This window comes from Odontesthes bonariensis, chromosome 22 (genome assembly GCF_027942865.1).
Source record: "Odontesthes bonariensis isolate fOdoBon6 chromosome 22, fOdoBon6.hap1, whole genome shotgun sequence".
In the NCBI taxonomy this organism is placed as follows: domain Eukaryota; kingdom Metazoa; phylum Chordata; class Actinopteri; order Atheriniformes; family Atherinopsidae; genus Odontesthes; species Odontesthes bonariensis.
Genome location: NC_134527.1, coordinates 26,919,952 through 26,938,740, shown reverse-complemented (window position 1 = coordinate 26,938,740; position 18,789 = coordinate 26,919,952). Strand labels below are relative to the sequence as shown.

General features: G+C 43.5%; 2 protein-coding genes across 2 annotated transcripts in view; both read right to left on the bottom strand.

Moving 5' to 3' along the window:
* Positions 1-1,134: 1,134 nt before the first annotated feature.
* On the bottom strand, positions 1,135-4,294 carry dpm2 (dolichyl-phosphate mannosyltransferase subunit 2, regulatory). Its single transcript, XM_075455913.1, has 4 exons — positions 4,202-4,294; positions 2,679-2,768; positions 1,520-1,622; positions 1,135-1,388 (listed from the first exon to the last, which is right to left on the bottom strand). The coding sequence occupies exons 1-4, from the start codon at positions 4,202-4,204 to the stop codon at positions 1,333-1,335; spliced, it is 252 nt and encodes an 83-aa protein (XP_075312028.1). The 5' UTR covers positions 4,205-4,294; the 3' UTR covers positions 1,135-1,332.
* Positions 4,295-12,397: 8,103 nt separating this feature from the next.
* Positions 12,398-18,789, bottom strand: part of eeig1b (estrogen-induced osteoclastogenesis regulator 1b) — a 45,074-nt gene continuing 38,682 nt past the window's right edge. Inside the window, exons 8-10 of the mRNA XM_075455914.1 lie at positions 14,567-14,688; positions 14,400-14,469; positions 12,398-14,310 (exon numbers count right to left, since the gene is read on the bottom strand). Of these exons, the coding sequence (XP_075312029.1) occupies positions 14,265-14,310; positions 14,400-14,469; positions 14,567-14,688 (238 nt within the window). The 3' untranslated portion in view covers positions 12,398-14,264. The remainder of the gene's footprint in view (positions 14,311-14,399; positions 14,470-14,566; positions 14,689-18,789) is intronic.

The following is an 18,789-nucleotide window of genomic DNA, read 5'->3' as shown; positions in this document are numbered from 1 at the left end:
CCCTTGGTATGCGAATACCAGAGGGCGGGAGTCAGGTAAGCCATTCTTCACATGAATGGACAATTTTTCTATCCTACCATGTTACCATAATTTACCACATTGGCCTCAATTGAACATTTTCCATAACTCAAATATCATATATGCGGATAAAACATTTTCATCCTCTTGGAGTGGGGAAAAAGACCGGTGTAACTCTGGCTCTTATGAATTTTGATACATTAAGTCTCGTTTGTACCTTTAAACAAGCAGTTAAAAATTCTCTTTAAAGCTGCAGTCTGCAGGATTTGTTGTTGTCATACGTAAAGTCCTAATTTTTGGCATTTTAAGAGTTTACATGATCTATCAGAACGCTTGAAGTTGAAAACGGTGACCTCCGTAGTCGCAAAATGCAAGAAATTCTTATTTTTTAACCGAAAAATAAAAAGTTATTCAACTTCCTGTCCCGCCCCATCAAAACACATGAGAACTTGTGCACGTCTACGTGCACGCCAGATGCGCGTACACGACTCCTCATTCATCAACTCACCTGTCATTTGTGATCATGGAAGACACAGTAAGTAGACTAGCCCGCAATGAAGTTCAATAGTCTAGATAAATAAGCGTGGGGACGAGCCTACCTTGTATCGCGCGTGCACAATCGGTGATTGACAGGCAGCAGAGCCCAGCTCGTAACCTGATTGGTTACCTTTTACCGGTCCGGTCTGCAATTTTGTAAACAAACCTGCTGGCTTTGGAGGGACCTAGCGGGACATATAGGGGACCTAGAGAACTCTTTTTTTTTTTTGTATTGGGGTATTTAATGTGCTACTTTCAGAATCCCCGGACAGTTCCAGGCATTATGCTTGAAAAAGAGTTGCAGACTGCAGCTTTAAGTGAGACAGTGTTTTGGTTTGACTTTGTGTGCTTGCAGGTGTAGTAAAACATTTTCTTCGTAGAAAGTTTTTATTTCAGTAGAAATAAAAGCCTACCTAATCAGAGCATGTGGAAAGCCTATTCTGATATCCTAATGGTGGGAACAGTCAATGGAAGATTGACAAAGACTGCCAAGAATTACTTAGACAAAATTACAGAGCAAGAGAAAGAATGCATTTAATGAGTCAGAGAAAAAATAATAAATAAAAAGACCGAGCAAGCTCCATTTGAACTCATTTATTTGATATTTTCTTGAATCAACTCAACAGAATAGATACAAGATACAAAATACAGTTTATGAAGTTTTCTTTATTTTCAATCCAACTTCTTACACACCATTATCAGTGGTATTTAGTAAAAAAAAGGAAGCTAGTTTTTTTTCACGAATTGAAATACACAGCAGCCACAGACATAATTAGATCAGTCCACTTTCTTTGGTTTGCGATTCTTCCATATGACAACTGCAGTGAAAGCCCCTGTGAAAGAAATAATTGAATGGCATGAAATAGATATTATGCATAAAGTGCTTGTCTTCAGACTAAGTATCTGTACCCATGAAAATCATGAAGCTGAATGATTTGTTTTGAAATGCAGGCAGCATACTCACCTATACAATGAAGCAGTATTACTGCTGCGATTCCAGGGAGAATGACAGAGTACTCTCGAGGAAGGAAATACTTGTGCAGTGCATGGTCACTTTCTACAAAAGGCTGGAGAAAAATAAAAAAGCCATCATACATATGGGCTTAGAGAACTGCCATTTCTTTAAATGAGTCGTAATTTAATGTAGCTTTAATACAGCAAGTTACAAACAAATATATACTGTTATGACAGTTGAGGAACTCAGGAGTATTTAAACTGACTTTAGACAATGAGATATCATGGTTGAGAAACTTTTAAGCGAGTTTGACTTTGTTTTGACAAAAAGGACTGTGTAAAAGGACTGATAGGACTGATGTACAGTAACGGTGCGCTAAGACCGGAATTTTTCGCGCGACGTGATTACATACAAAGTCAATGCAAAGACGCGAATAGACGCGGATTCGAGCCGGCGGCGCGAATGAGGCGAATACCGCCGCGCGAATGACAAGACACGAATTCGCGCGAGTTCAGAAAATCCAACTTTGGCGAAATATTCGCGTCACGACAGCCTACCAGCGTTGAGATTCTGGACGACAGTGACGTGGAGACAGATGGACAGGCAATCCGCAGCTGAAATGGAGTCGTGTCTGGGTCAGTGACATCATCCAGAGGTGCATTCAGCTCGGAGAATTTCACCGCCTTCTCCAGGATTTGCATCTGGATGACGGCCGCTTCCAGCGCTATTTCTGGCTCACCAGGACCCAGTTTTATGACCTGCTCGGGAGGATCGGTGCCGTGATCTCTCGGCAGGACACCAACTACAGGCGCTCCACTGACCCAGACACGACGTCGTGTGCGTTTCCGACGAATGCAGCAGGTACAAGGATGCAATGGTACTTATATCAGCCATGGTTGATGAGAGAATGAAATGGATAGCCCCTTGAGCGAAAATTCGCTCGTTGTTTACTCGCGCGAGTAAATTCAACTACACCCGCAGCAAAACTCGCGCGAGTAACGCGGTGCGGTGCGTCCGGTCTGAATGCACCGTTACTCCAAGCAAGAGTATCCTTTTGGTTGTTAGATGAACAGCAAAAAGATTTTAGCAGATACTACTGATGATCTGAGACACCTGCAAAGTCATTTGACGCCATTAGTGCAATTCTAGGGCCACCAAAATAACCTACCAGTATAATGACCCACACAGAGTAGTATGCAAACAGCAGGAGACTGAAAACAACAAGACTCATGCCAACTGCTTGATCCACTCCAGAAGCCTAAAAACAAAGAAACACCAATTAAGCACAAGGCGCCATGGCTGCTGTTAAATATTGAATACTCAACCAAAGCACCAATCAAAAGACTTGATACAGTGCACGTGTGTGTGACAGCATACATTGATTAATACCTTAAAGGAATACTCATTTTGGTTACTATAGTTGTGCATTTGTATAAAATCAGTTGATGGCTGAAGAACACAGTAGTACCTGCATAAAAGTAGACTCAGTTTTGACTTTTGGTTTCTATCATGAATTACTTTGTATCTAATCACACTGTTATCATTCAGTTTTCTCACTCGTGATATTCTTCTTTTTTTATTATTATTATTATTTCTAACAACTTCAAAGTCTTTATGAAACTATAGAAACTAAAGAAATTAGGCAGAGAATCAGGCAGAGCCACGAAAACCATCAGATCTCACAGCTGGGTGGAGTACTTCTAACTGAACTGACCTTTATGTGGATACAATCTCTGGTTTATATTGTGACATTTTGCATCAGATTTTTAGACAGGGCAAAGCCTTTCATTTTAAAGTTATGTGACAAGAGCCACAAGAAGGCTTAAACACACTTGTTTTTTACCTTATTTTAGCACCTTTAACAGCAAAACACTGGTCCTGTAGGGAGCCTCTATAGTTCACGAGGCACGTCATGTAATGCGAATGGAAATTTGGTAAATCCACTCAAAACATGATAACTAAGATAAGAAAATATCACAAGGTGTTTTACCATGTGTGTTAAGATATAGGCTAATTGTATACGGTCTACAACCCAAACAATTGATTCCAATTTTCTGCTGAACCTACATCTTTCGAAATAGCCTACAACAAAATAGATTAAACTCCCTTGAAAGAATGGCACGACTTAAATAATAACTCCGGTTCGTCTGTACGAGATTTGATTTCAGTGCTCCCCACCTGTAGCCTTAAGCAAAGCCACGCCGAACTCCAAACAAATACCTCGAGATCGAAAGTTCATTTACTAAATTGCAAATATAGGCTTGTTCCACAACATGTTTAAAAAAAACAACAACAACAACAAAAAACATCCTCGTCAAATAAAAAACAATGCTATAAATCTTTAGTAATTTACGATACATAAGGTATTCATCGATGATGAATGAATGAATGAATGGATCAAAAGTTGAATACTTTTTCATCAGTTTGCAATTTCGCTGACAGTGCTAAACTGGATCTAAACTAAAACAGAGACACCCCCAAAAAACATGATTATAATCCACTATAGTGTACGCTAAATGTTAAGGTAGTAGCTCATATAAAATGTTGTCCATATCAGAAGATTAGCTTGCTAAAGACGCTCTGCATCACCCGGACCAGCTTAATTAAGAAATTATACTATCTATTCGTAATTTGCCTTTTCTGTTCCGCACTCATTTTAACTTTAATTTGTAGTCAGTTAATTTCCCTTACCATTTTGGATAGCCTTGTATTATTTGCTGACGTTTCCTGCTACACTTCTTCGTTGTGTACAATCCGACTGACAAGATTAATCTGCCGAGCTCTGGTTCCCCCTATTGGTTAAAGGTGCAACTTCTTTTCAGTGCGTTTATATCACATACAGACAGTAGTACATTGGAGTAGTACATTGAAAAAAAAATTGTTACCCAGGGTCACTTTTCCTCGACACTACAGTATCGTGTGGGCTGGAAGACCATGCGATGCCAAATAAAAACTCTGGGGAAAAAATAGACAATATTTTGTCAATATAATATATGAATTCTATTTAGAATGCTACTAAGTATATTTAATGTTTAAGAGGCATGTTCATTTATGGCTAATCAGCCCATGCCACACATACAACCCCAAATCCACAAAAGTTAGAAGATTCTTTTGGGGGTTTTTTTCTCCAGTTTTTCATATTGCCACATATTTTCCTGATTTGGAGTTGAACTCTACATGACAAGTAATACCACTACGAGTTATGAGGACAATTAGGGGTTTTAACATTTTATTTGGTATATATATATATATATATATATATATATATATATATATATATATATATACAGTTATTAATTGGACATAAATGTTAAACTCTTAATGTTTTATTATTAATTTTCTGGCATTTTTACACAAAGAGTAAAAATAATGACAATCAGTTACAATTAAAAAAAAAGACCACTCTAAAAAAATAAAATAAAAGCGTACCGAAGATAAATTGTTTACCAAACATATATACTTTTTACTTAGTTAAAAAACAATTTAAAAAAATAATTGTGAAATATATTAAAAATAATTTTCTGCATAATATTCCCTTTACCAAACCCTTAACCCAAATTAAATGAGTCAGGTCACACATGCTGATCAGACATTTACAAATCCCTGTTCAGTTGTATCTCACCATATAATGCTGTACAAATCTTTAGACCAGCCTGCTGATGTGGAAACAAAAGCAAAGAAGATTGTGGGATCTGAGTGGATACAGTATCTCTCCACACCATGTATTACATATGTTTAGGGTGACTGGGCCTACAGAGAACTACATTTATGGCCATGGAATGATCAAAGATAAAGAAATGACAGTAAGGAGATTTATATCAATATCTACTATTTATTTAGAAGTGATTCCTCAATTTATTTATCTGCTGCTAACTAGTTCTTGATAGACCAGAACAAAAATCGATATGCAGTATAAGGTAATATAAGGTCATCAGTATGTAATTTCATATCATTTAGAAATGCATGACCTGCATGCATACAGTGGAACATTCAGGAATACAGTATTGACATTAATATATACAAACACACAAATGAGTCCTGCAGGGTGAAAATCTATTGTCCTTGCACAACAGAAGCTTTGTACTATTGCAGCTGAGGGACTCAATTCACCACAACAACACCAGGTCAACAGTATTATATTATATCACTATTTGCTCTGTTTGCCAAAAGACAAAGAAATATTTGTCTTTGATGGAGAAAGTGGCAGCAGCGGTTGACTCTTCACTAATCAGTGATTCACCTACCAAACATACCTTCCATAATCGTTCATTTGAAGTTTCAGAGTCATTACGAGTACAGAGCTTTTAAGCCTATTTTTGCTCTGTGTTTTGGCTTTCCGACGCACACACCTTGCTGTCAACAGCAGTCGCATGCAGCTCTTTTATGACAAGAAACTTTAAACCTACTGTACACAATCTGTGCGGTCCCAAAAAGTTCAGGGAAGTTAACACCTCGCAGTCTCTTTGGCTGACAAGTGCTACAGTTTAACACCTAACAGTTAAAGAGCTGGATATTTTTCTTGGGCATTCTCAAATACCCAACTGATGTTGGACTTCCTCACAACAATAGGTTAGGAACCTATTTCTGCCTAAAAACTACTATTGCTTTTTGTCTACTGGATTAGCAATGTAAGAGTAATTAGTTAATGTGTATACAACTTATTTTGCTGCTAAAGTAATTTTATCCAGCTGTAAATACATTTCCTAATTAGCCTACAGAAATTAAATATTTTAAACATCTCCTGCCAGTGTGCATTCTGAGTTCACCTTATCAGTGTGTACTTGATGCTAGAAAAGCCAAAGCTCAAAAACACAATGGCCCTCATTTATCAAGCCGTCGTAGAAAGCATCGTTGATATGAGCGGAGAACTCTTCGTATGCAGAGGCTCAAGTGAGATTTACAGAACATGCGTACCACACCAATCCCATCGTAAGACCGAGCGGCTGTTGATAAATCCGGCGGCTGAAATTATCCTAATCACGCCTTCTACAAAAGGGGGTTGAGAGGCCGCACCTCTAGAATTTGCGACATGGATATACGAAAGGCGGCAAATAAACGCTGTCAACGCTGTTGACAGCTGGGACGGCTGTCAACAGCGTTGGCGATGTAAATCGCAGACCGAATGAGGTATGTATTTTCCCCTACTGTGATGGTCAATAAAATGTGATAAACTCCAGATTAAATGAAATCAAAAATTGAACAATGTTTTACTTTTTCTCCAATAAGATCAGGAAGAAGTGGTCCAATATGAAATTTGCCACCAAAGAGGGTCGCAGCTCTCCGACGCAGCATGTCACAAACAGGGGGGGGGGGGGAGCTCCGATCCAGGTTTGGATTTGAGTGCCTTGGAGGAGAGGGTGGCTGGCCTGATCGGAGCTACGTCTTTTTTCCTTGAATAACAGAATGCTTACCAAAAGTCAGAATCGCTGATTCCTCTCTCCTCCTGAGCGCTCTTGGCTGTGCAGGCTGGTGGTAGGGATCTCTGGGTACGGGGTCCTCTGGATGTACATCTGGAAATGGCACTCCATTTTTTTGGGCAATGTATGGAGAACCCCGCATGCAATAATAATATTGCATACCTTTTCGGGCGTATATAGAAGGGTTCCCCCCGCAGCCGAGAGACAGATCCACCTGCCCTTTAGGAGCCCTAACCTCTCCACAGTGGCACGCGTGCGCGTATGCGTTCGGTGTGAGGGTGCGCGGTTGAATAATGAGCCATCACTCTTCCAATTACGGAGTTGTACTTGTTTAATTTATTTAATTTGCGTTTATGTTTATATTTATGTTGAAGTCAAATAAAACATGGGCCTTCTTTGAAGTGATAAGTCTGTAATTTTAACCTAGAGATTTGTTGCGACTCATGAGGCACGCACTAGTGACGCTGCTGTTTATGTATGCTATTGCAGTCACCACAAGTCAAAATGGAAAAGTGCGTACACGGCTTCAGACCTGTCGTGGCGATTTCATCTTTCCTGCGCTCACGATGGATTTGATAAACGCCAACCTTTGCGCAGAAAAGAACGTACACACGACCTACGCATGTTTTTCGTCTTACGCAAGTTTGATAAATGAGGGCCATTATGCCTAAGAAAGGAAGTACATCACCACAAAAGCTCACAATCTTGACAGGTTAAAACGTTATTCACTTAATAATAATAAAGTATCCTAGTGAATAGGTACCAAGTGAGTGCAGAATATAAACATGGACACCGACATGACGGCATGATGTGTCTCTCATGCACAGCATTTTTTTTCCCAACATGTAGAGTTAAGACACAAAAATGGCGTATGGAAAAGAATAATAATAAAATAATAATTTCTTTTTCAAAAGCCACATATTCATTTTAGAATACAGTTTCATCCATTCCACAGTTCCTCCTCACAGTCCTCCTCATGTGCAAAAAAGTCAAATAAGTACACCTACAACAATCACATAGCATTAAAAAAAAAAATACAATTTAAAGCTTCTGCTTCAGCAGGCTTATTTTGACCTAGTCTATCTAGAGTTTCTGCATTAAGTGAGTTCCCATTTACTTGAAAGCCTCAAAAATGTGATCAAGTGACATCTGTGGTCTTCAGTAACTACTAAATGTATATAACCTGAGGTTTTTGGAAGCCTAAACCTAATGTACTTCAAGCCATTACATTTATCTATAATCCATAACGATTTCCACTTATCTACCATGAGATGAACTGAGACAAAAGTCATCCCAGTCTGATCATTGCTCTGTGATGTCTTATGCATTATAGAAGCCAACGTTGTGCAAGTTGACAAGACCCATCGTAAATGCACTGTTGTTTCAGTGTTGCACTAAAATTCCCACAATACAGTGGTTTTTAAGATGGTGTTCAAGTAATGTGTGCACAGAGCACTGGAAAAAGTGTGTTTAAGACTAGTGCCATCCTCAGTAATGTAGACCTATAAAATATTCATATATATATATAAGATTCAACCAAACAATATTCTAACTTTATTACATCCATCCATCAATTTTCTGTACCCGCTTAATCCAATTTAGGGTTGCAGGGGGGGCTGGAGTCTATCCCAGCTGCCACTGGACAAGAGGCAGGGTACACCCTGGACAGGTCGCCAGTCCATCACAGGGCCACACAGAAACAAACAAGACACACAACCATCCACGCTCACACTCACTCTTAAAGGGATACGCCACCCCCAGGCCAAATTAAGTGTATCCCCGCATTCCCGAGACATAAATAAGTGTGTGGGAGCGTTTTCCTGGCGACCCAGGCATTGTTCGAATCTCACAGCACTGACCACTGCATGGTTTCACGTAATACCTCCATGCTTGCGTCGCCGATCGAAATATTTCGCCCAACGTGAATTAATTGACTTGATTTACCTTCTAATTACTGTGTGAGTGGTGTACTTTCACATCGAGTGCAAATGACTGTGTAAATCAACATGGAAGGCTTGGTTTGCTCATGTCGGTTAGGGAACTAGTTTCCGGTGCGGACAACACAGCCGACGCACACTCCCCGCTACGTCATTGGGAATCCCCACCCCCAACTTCCTCAAACAAACCAGCGTGAAGCAGCCAGGGACAACCCAGACAACCGTGGCTAGCTAGCTAGAGTATTGGTGTGGTTTGAATCAGTGTGGTTACTACGGTAGTTGTTTGATTTCACTGAGAAAAATGGTGAATACGTGCATAGCAAGGGGCTGCGAGAACATGCAGAAGAGACACCAAACGACAATGTTCCACAGAATTCCGAAGGATGAGCAAAGAAGAAGACTTCGGCTGGCTGCCTTTGGTGGAGTTGCCCGCGGTGAGAGGCGTAGAGCAGGTGTGGGCATACTTATTGCCCTCCGGCTGTGCGCCTGTACATTGGGGTTCACCCCGGTAGACGAGAGGGTAGCCTCCCTCCGCCTTAGTGTGGGGGGACGGGTCCTGACTGTTGTTTGTGCTTATGCACCGAACGGCAGTTCAGAGTACCCACCCTTTTTGGAGTCCCTGGAGGAGGCACTAGAGAGTGCTCCTCCGGGAGACTCCCTCGTCCTGCTGGGGGACTTCAATGCTCACGTGGGCAATGACAGTGAGACCTGGAGGGGCGTAATTGGGAGGAACGGCCCCCCCGATCTGAATCAGAGTGGTGTTTTGTTGTTGGACTTCTGTGCTCGTCACGGGCTGTCCATAATGAACACCATGTTCAGGCATAAGGGTGTCCATATGTGCACTTGGCACCAGGACACCCTAGGCCGCAGCTCGATGATCGACTTTGTAGTCGTATCATCGGACTTGCGGCCGTATGTCCTGGACACTCGGGTGAAGAGAGGGGCGGAGCTGTCAACTGATCACCCCCTGGTGGTGAGTTGGCTCCGCTGGTGGGGGAGGAAGCCGATCAGACCTGGCAGGCCCAAACGTATTGTGAGGGTCTGTTGGGAACGGCTGGCGAAATCCCCTGTAAGGAGGAGTTTCAACTCCCACCTCCGGCAGAGCTTCAACCATGTCCCGGGGGAGGTGGGGGACATTGAGCCCGAATGGGCCATGTTCCGTGCCTCCATTGTTGAGGCGGCCGACCGGAGCTGTGGCCGTAAGGTGGTCGGTGCCTGTCGTGGCGGCAATCCCCGAACCCGCTGGTGGACCCCAGTGGTGAGGGAGGCCGTCAAGCTGAAGAAGGAATCCTATCGGGCCTTTTTGGCCAGTGGGACTCTGGAAGCAGCTGATGGGTACCGACAGGCCAAGCGGAACGCAGCCTCGGCGGTTGCTGAGGCAAAAACTCGGGCTTGGGAGGAGTTCGGGGAGGCCATGGAGAACGACTTCCGGACGGCCTCGAGGAGATTCTGATCCACCATCCGGTGGCTCAGGGGGGGAAAGCGGTGCACCGTCAACACCGTGTATGGTGAGGGCGGGGCTCTGCTGACTTCAACTAGGGACGTCGTGAGTCGGTGGGGGGAATACTTCGAGGGCCTCCTCAATCCTACCGACACGCCTTCCGATGAGGAAGCAGTGTTGGGGAGCTCGGACGTGGGGCCTCCCATTTCTGGGGCTGAGGTTGCCGAGGTGGTCAAAAAACTCCTCGGTGGCAAGGCCCTGGGGGAGGCTCCATCCTGAGTTCCTCAAGGCTCTGGATGTTGTGGGGCTGTCTTGGTTGACACGCCTCTGCAGCATCGCGTGGACATCGGGGGCAGTGCCTCTGGACTGGCAGATCGGGGTGGTGGTCCCCCTCTTTAAAAAGGGGGACCGGAGGGTGTGTTCCAACTATAGGGGGATCACACTCCTCAGCCTCCCTGGTAAGGTCTTTTCGGGGGTACTGGAGAGGAGGATCCGCCGGATAGTCGAATCTCGGATTCAGGAGGTGCAGTGTGGTTTTCGTCCTAGCCGTGGAACAGTGGACCAGCTCTATACCCTCTGCAGGATCCTGGAGGGAGCATGGGAGTTTGCCCAACCGGTCTACATGTGTTTTGTGGACTTGGAGAAGGCGTTCGACCGTGTCCCTTGGGGACTCTTGTGGGGGGTGCTCCGGGAGTATGGAGTGCCGGACTCCTTGATATGGGCTGTTCGGTCTCTGTATGACCGGTGTCAGAGTTTGGTCCGCATTGCCGGCAGTAAGTCGGACATGTTTCCTGTGAGGGTTGGACTCCGTCAGGGCTGCCCTTTGTCACCGATTCTGTTCATAATTTTTATGGACAGAATTTCTAGGCGCAGCCAGGGTGTTGAGGGGGTCCGGTTTGGCGACCTCAGAATCGGGTCTCTGCTTTTTGCGGACGATGTGGTTCTGTTGGCGTCGTTGGGCCGTGACCTTCAGCTCTCACTGGAGCGGTTCGCAGCCGAGTGTGAAGCGGCTGGGATGAGAATCAGCACCTCCAAATCCGAGACCATGGTCTTCGGCCGGAAAAGGGTGGAATGCTCTCTCTGGGTCGGGAATGAGATCCTTCCCCAAGTGGAGGAGTTCAAGTATCTCGGGGTCTTGTTCACGAGTGAGGGACGAATGGAGCAGGAGATTGACAGACGGATCGGTGCGGCGTCTGCAGTGATGCGGGCTCTGCACCGGCCCGTCATGGTGAAGAAGGAGCTGAGCCAGAAGGCGAAGCTCTCGATTTACCGGTCAATCTATGTTCCTACCCTCACCTATGGTCACGAGCTGTGGGTAGTGACCGAAAGAACGAGATCGCGAATACCAGCGGCCGAAATGAGTTTCCTCCGCAGGGTGTCTGGGCTCTCCCTTAGACATAGGGTGAGAAGCTCGGTCATCCGGGAGGGGCTCGGAGTAGAACCGCTGCTCCTCCGCATCGAGAGGAGTCAGATGAGGTGGCTCGGGCATCTGGTTAGGATGCCTCCTGGACGCCTCCCCGGTGAGGTGTTCCGGGACCGTCCCACTGGGAAGAGGCCCCGGGGAAGACCCAGGACACGTTGGAGAGACTATGTTTCTCGGCTGGCCTGGGAACGCCTCGGGGTCCCCCCAGAAGAGCTGGAGGAAGTGGCCGGGGACAGGGACGTCTGGGTCTCTTTGCTCAAGCTGCTGCCCCCGCGACCCGATCCCCGGACCAGCGGAAGATAATGGATGGATGGATGGAACACCGGTGGAAAAAATAAACCAATACCGTGTTTGCGAGGAGCATTTCAAGCCAGAAGACTATGACCAAAAAATGACCCACGCTTCGCAAAGGATGGTGCTAAGACTGAAACATACAGCTGTCCCATCTGTGTTCGAAACAGAGGTTGAGCGGAGTAATATTTCGATCGGCGACGCAAGCGTGGAGGTATTACGCGAAACCAAGCAGTGGTCAGTGCTGTGAGATTCGGACAATGCCTGGGTCGCCAGGAAAACGCTCCCACACACTTATTTATGTCTCGGGAATGCGGGGATACACTTAATTTCGCCTGGGGGTGGCGTATCCCTTTAAGGACAATTTAGAGTCACCAATGAACCTAACGTGTGTTTTTGGGTGGTGGGAGGAAGCCGGAGTACCTGGACAGAACCCACGCATACATGGGGAAAACATGCAAACTCCACACAGAAAGGCCCCAGCTGGGAATTGAACCTGGACCCCTCTTGCTGTGAGGTGATGGTGCTAACCACCAAACCACCATGCAGCCCCTTTCATTACATCAACAAGATAAATTCGGAGCATGAAATACTCTATACCTGTGATTGTGTACTGTTGTTTACCTCTGGAATTTGCGAGGCTCTGCAGTTCTTATTACATTCATGCTGATGATTTGATTTCTAAAACAGATAAACCTCAGCCTTTTAAGGTTGCTGTAATTAAACCTTTACTTGAAAAACCTACTCTTGATTCGGAAGTGTTAGCTAATTATAGACCTATATCCAATCTCCCTTTTATGTCTAAAGTTCTTGGAAAAATTGTTGCAGCTCAACTTTGGGATCATTTACATAGAAATAATCTGTTTGAAGAGTTTCAGTCAGGATTCAGAGTGCATCATATCACAGAATCAGCACTGGTGAAAGTTACCAATGATCTCCTCTTAGCCTCTGACAGCGGACTTATGTCTGTGCTTGTCCTGTTGGATCTCAGTGCTGCAATTGATACGGTCGATCACAGTATTTTATTACAGAACATGTTATTGGGATTAAGGGAACTGCACAAGGCTGGTTTAAGTCATATTTATCTGATAGATTCCAGTTTGTTCTTGTAAATGAAGAATCTTCCTCACACACCAGAGTAAGTCATGGAGTTCCTCAGGGTTCTGTGCTTGGGCCGATTCTTTTCACTTTATACATGCTTCCATTAGGTAACATTATTACCTGGCATGTAATTACCTGGCATAAATTTCCATTGCTATGCTGATGATACTCAGCTGTACTTATCTATGAAACCAGATGAAACCAATAGGTTGGTCAGACTACAAGCATGTCTTAAAGACATAAAGACTTGGATGACTCAGAACTGTCTGCTTCTAAATGGACCTGAGCGCTTCAGGGAGAAATTGTCAAGCTATATAGTTACTTTAAGTCTAGATGGTATTTTCTTGGCTTCTCGTACTACAGTGAGGAACTTTGGAGTTATTTTTGAGCCAGAGTTTCTAAAAGTAGAATGGGAGGCAGAGCCTTCAGTTATCAGGCCCCTCTCTTGTGGAATAAGCTGCCAGTAAATGTCCGGGAAGCAGACACCCTTTCCACTTTTAAGACAAGGCCTAAAACTTTCCAGATGGCCACCCTTCCTGAGTCTGGTTCTGCCAGAGGTTTCTTCCTGTTAAAAGGGAGTCATTCCTTTCCACAGTCGCCTCAGAACGGACGGGAGATTGGACTGAAGACAAGTTTTGGTGCAATCTGTTGGTTTCCTTAGCTAGGAAATTGTATTCGAATTGGCTCTATATGAATGAATTGGATTATTTTGAAATGAATTATGACTACAATGAATGAACTCCAATTGGCTTGAATTGGACTATATAATTTAAGTACTTTGAGATTACATTTGTTGTAATTTGGCGCTCTATAAATAAACTGAATTGAAATAAAAGACATGCAGAAAATCTACTCAATAAATAGAAACACCTTAGACTAAATCATACTTGCAAGACATATGAAATTAAACCTAAACGTAATTATATCTTTGTTGGGAGTTACTATTTGTGAAAATTCAATAATCATGTCTTACACAGCTCCCAACACCTGATTTAATACATGAAAAAGGCTAAATATTAATATTACAGTAGTTGCATATGACGCAGTAAAAGGAGGAAAGTTTGTAAAGTATTGTTCATACAGAGACCATAAGATATCACAGAAACAGACGGTTGATTCGGCTGGAGATGTGTAGATATACTTCTCAATGAGTCTCAATGACTACAGGCTCAAAGATACCAGGAGTTCCTCTAGGAAAAAAAATATAAGTTGCATGATCATTCATATAGGAAAACAATGTTGACAAGAAGATACAGGTAGGCAAATATTAAGAGTCTACCTGTTGTCAAGCTGTGCCCCACTAAGGGCAGTGGTCCCATCTTTGCTGACAAACAATCTCAAGTTGCTGTCTGAGGAGAAACAAGAGTTAAGAGTGGAAGTTAAAGCTGTGAAACAGAAATATGCTAAAAAAAAAAATTAATCAAATTAACTGAAATCTTCTCAGACCCTCATTGTTGCTGCTGTCAGAAAAGTTCTGACTTTGCATAATCTTCTCAACAATGTTTTCAGCATCAATGCGGGTATCGTCCACACAGCTGGGCTGCCTCTCCACATGGTCTTTCTTCCTCCTGTTGTTGGTTAGGACAAACACAAGCATAATGACTTAGACAGCAGCCCAAACATCAGTACAATCAGTCCTAAAGTTTGGTGGGACTGAATGATTATAAGTGACTGCAACGAAAATAAAATATAAAAGCACATAGATCCATGTTGTGAACTCGAGGTGCTGAACAAAAATAGGCACAATGTCGTAAAATAAAAAACATTTTTTCACGAAGAGAAGCGCTCCGAGGAATATTTATTTAATGACTAACTTACATTGACATTTCAAGCACGAATGCTCCTCATCAGACAAACAGAACATCCTAGAAACAACCCCCTGCAAGTCTATTAATATGAAGCTCACAAGACAATCAGCAAACAATTAAGAACATGTTTTTACATTTTTCAACATCAATACAATAACACTTAATAGTGCGAAAATATAATTATGTCCAAAACAATTCCACTGAATGTCCTATGCGTCACAGCTTGTAGAGCCACAAAGAGGAGGACTCTAAAGTAAAACACCAAGGAAGCAGATTTGTGTAAAAATTATGTTTCAAATGATGGTTTATGGTGAGGCTGAGGATCATGGAGGATGTCCAGGCAATAGGTATGTGTCTCCAAGAGAGAGGAGAGGTGAGTTATTTCCCGTTTGGTGTTTATAGTTGAATCTAGAGAATTATCCAATATGGCAAGATATTTAAAGGATTTCTCCTTACTGTTGCAGGTGGCAGTTGGATCCTTGAGGGAAGGCACTGGCTGTGGTGAGGTCTTACTAGAGCCATAGGAGGGTGAGCAGGCAGATAGGTTGCTGAGATGAGTTATTCACAGGAGATTATCCAGGGAACTGGCAAGAGGGAAGCAGACTGAGCAGGAACAGAGGACAGATACTCGCTTCCAGGAAACATCGAGAAAACACGCAGAGGATGGAGACAATCTGGTGACGACTGGCTGCTCCTGCAGTTTAATCTATCCTTAAACTGTCTGAAGGGAAATCAGCTTCAGGAGACCAACTGAAGGGAATGTTGAAAGATGTGATTTTGGTTAAAGGGAAGACTACCGGACTGTAGTTTCTGATGAACCGGCAATAGAAATTGGCAAAACACAGGAACCTTTGGAGTTGTTTGCGGGTGTAAGGAATTGGCCAGTCAGCAACGGCCTTAATCTTTTCTGGATCAGTCTTCATCTGCCCACCCTCAACGACATAACCAAGGAACGTGACTGACGGGACATGGAACTCACATTCCTTGACTTTGACATAATGTAACCTCCAAAAGCCTCTGGAGTACCTGTCTGTCGTGGCACTTATGCTCCTTCGGAGATCTAGAAAAGATAAAAATGTCGCCAACGAACAGGTCTCTCAGAACATCATTTACCAGGGCCTGGAACATAGCTATACAGCTGGAGCGTTAGTGAGGCCAAAAGGCAGTGCAATGCCGTTTTCCACTTATCACCCTGACAAAGTTATAAGTGTTGCGTAAATCCAATTTGGTGAAGACAGTTGCTCCTTCAATGGGTTCAAAGACAGAGGAGATAAGAGGTCACATATACTTGTTTTGATTGTTTTTTTTATGTCGACCGCATAATCAATGCAAGGTCTTAGATCAACAAAGAACAATCCGGCCCCAACAGGAACAGAGGATGGATGGATATGGATATTACCTGAAGCTAGTGAATTTTGAATGTATTTCTTTATTGGCAGTCTCTCATGGTGAGAAAATTTGTACAATCTACTGTAAGGTAGGGGGGCCCCAGGAAGATGGCACAATCGGTCTGAGAGGTTGAAGGGAAATTACCTCGTCTTTGCTGAACACAAGACTCTGAAGGTCATGATAATCTTGGGGAACAGAAGAAGGATCCGGAATCTCTTCAGGGTTTTCTTGCAGACTAGGACTGGTGGAAGGGATTGCAGACTTTAGACAGTGGGGTAGGCAGAATAGACTCCAACACTCGATTCTTTTTTCAGACCAACTCATTTGTGGGTTGTGTAACTCTAACCAAGGCTAGCCTAAAATGAGTAAGGTACTGGGAACTATTAGGAATGGATGTTTTACTCCAGCTTGACTCAAGTTTGGAATTTTCAGAAGGGAAATTTACCTGGGATCTGAGGAGACTCGAGAAAGCTGAGCTAACATCCCACCTTGGCCTGTTGAGCTCCTAGGAACCCCTGTCAATAGGGCAGCTATGGCAGCGAAGAAGCCCATTGCTGAACTGGAAGAGCGCGGTGTACTGGATAGAACAAGAAGTGCATCCATAAGCCACCAATGCCGTTTGAACACAAGTATACTGTCGCTTCTTTTTCCTGTTTATGTTACAGATAAAGTTGTCAACCATTGCAGCATGGGAACAACACCAACAGCACATACCAGGCAGATGGCAATGGCGATTGTGATGATGATGATCCTCATCCCACATGTTTCCTCCATCCATGACAGCCACCACGTTGCATTCAGGGAGAACACTCATGCTGGGTATGCGGCTTGCTGCCCACATCCATGAACATCTCCCCCTACCTTGCAGACCCCTTTTCTCTTTTGGATTGCCTGGCAGCTTTCAAGTAGATGGATAGCCCCCGATACAGAGCGAATGTCAACTTCCACCCGCACTCGACTCCTTGGGACCTTCCAAAACTCATGAACGTGAGCTACGTCCCTAAAGGATTGATATGCTGTAGGACTCAGTGAATGTGATTGCTATGTCACAACCGGACAGCAAATGGTCACATCACTGTGGAATTATGATAATGCTTGGTTTGCCTGTTCACAGCTTGCGATGCAAGTGTCGCTACTTGTCCCAGGACAGCAGGAAAATTTTCCCCTGTTAACGCCAGACAGGGATTTTATGAATTCAGAATAATGACTTGATAAGGGTATCTAAACCACTACACTCAATTCAAATTGTGATCATTATGATTTGATTTATGATCAGAGGGGGGGAATCACTAGATTTTGGTGTTTGGTGGTCTTTTCGAAGTCTCTCTTCGAGTGTGAGTTGAGTTTTACCTATTTGCATGAGTTTAGCACTATCAGAATTATTTGGTTTGGCCAAAGGATTGAGTAACTGGGGGTTGAAGTGGAATAGAGTCACAAACTAACTGGCGTTGAACTGGCTGATGGGCCTTTTAGTTCTTTTCATGACTTCTTTTTTTTTCTGTATTTTTTTTAGGTGGTGCGGGTGAGACCAGATACAGTTGCGACTGCTCCCTTAAATCTGATATATAACTTTTATAACCTTGTTGTGATTCCATCTTACATCCTTTATGAATATGGGTTGCTACAATTTAACCAGTTATATTGTAAGGTACGTTTCTGTATGGTGTTTCAAATTCGTGCTCTGTGTGCCCACTTTTGACTTTGAGCATCTGCTCCTCCAATGGTCTCTGAACGGACCTGGCTAATATATTATATAAAGCGCATTAGGTACTTTGATTTATGTATCTATCAAGTTATTTCACAGAGACTATATACTGTACATGCTTGTTACTGACTAGCTCAGAGATACTCATTGCGCAGCTCGCGAGCCACATGCGGCTCCTCAAGCTTTAATTGGTGGCTCGCACTCGCATAGTAGCTTATAACAATATGGTAACAATAACAATACATTTTTTTCAAATAACATACAGCGAATACTGCACAGTATTAAGTATTTTTTTATTAAGTATTAATTAAAGGTGATAGAGAATGGTTGAATGGGGCATTAATCCTTGTTCTGTGATGTGATATGTAGCCCAAAAAAAATTGGTTGGGTCTGTAAAGCCTGATTTATGGTCGGAAACCAGATCGTCTGCGTGTGTGTCGCAGTTAACGCAGACATGCCCCCGCCCCCTACGCAGACACTACGCAGACACTCTGGTGCACCTCCTCAAAATTGTAACTCACCGCAGACAGTGCCGCGGACATCGCCGCAGGGAGGAGACAAAGGAGGCCTCTGATTGGTCAACTCTACATCCGCTCTACACTATGCGTATTTCCGGTTTGCTAACCGGCTGACGCTAACCGTGCTAACCGTGACGATTCTTTCCCTCTCTGCCAGCTCCAGTAGTAGCAATATTTCTTCTATTTCTAGATCGATCAGCTGCATCTCAATCAAAGTGCGCATTCGTCCAGTCGCCATTGTTGTTGAAT

Coding starts and splice junctions, on each gene's coding strand:
- dpm2 (XM_075455913.1), bottom strand. Junction 1,623..2,678: donor CTGTGTGGGTCATTATACTG/GTAGGTTATTTT, acceptor ATTTTTCTCCAG/CCTTTTGTAGAAAGTGACCA. Junction 1,389..1,519: donor AATACTGCTTCATTGTATAG/GTGAGTATGCTG, acceptor TTTCTTTCACAG/GGGCTTTCACTGCAGTTGTC.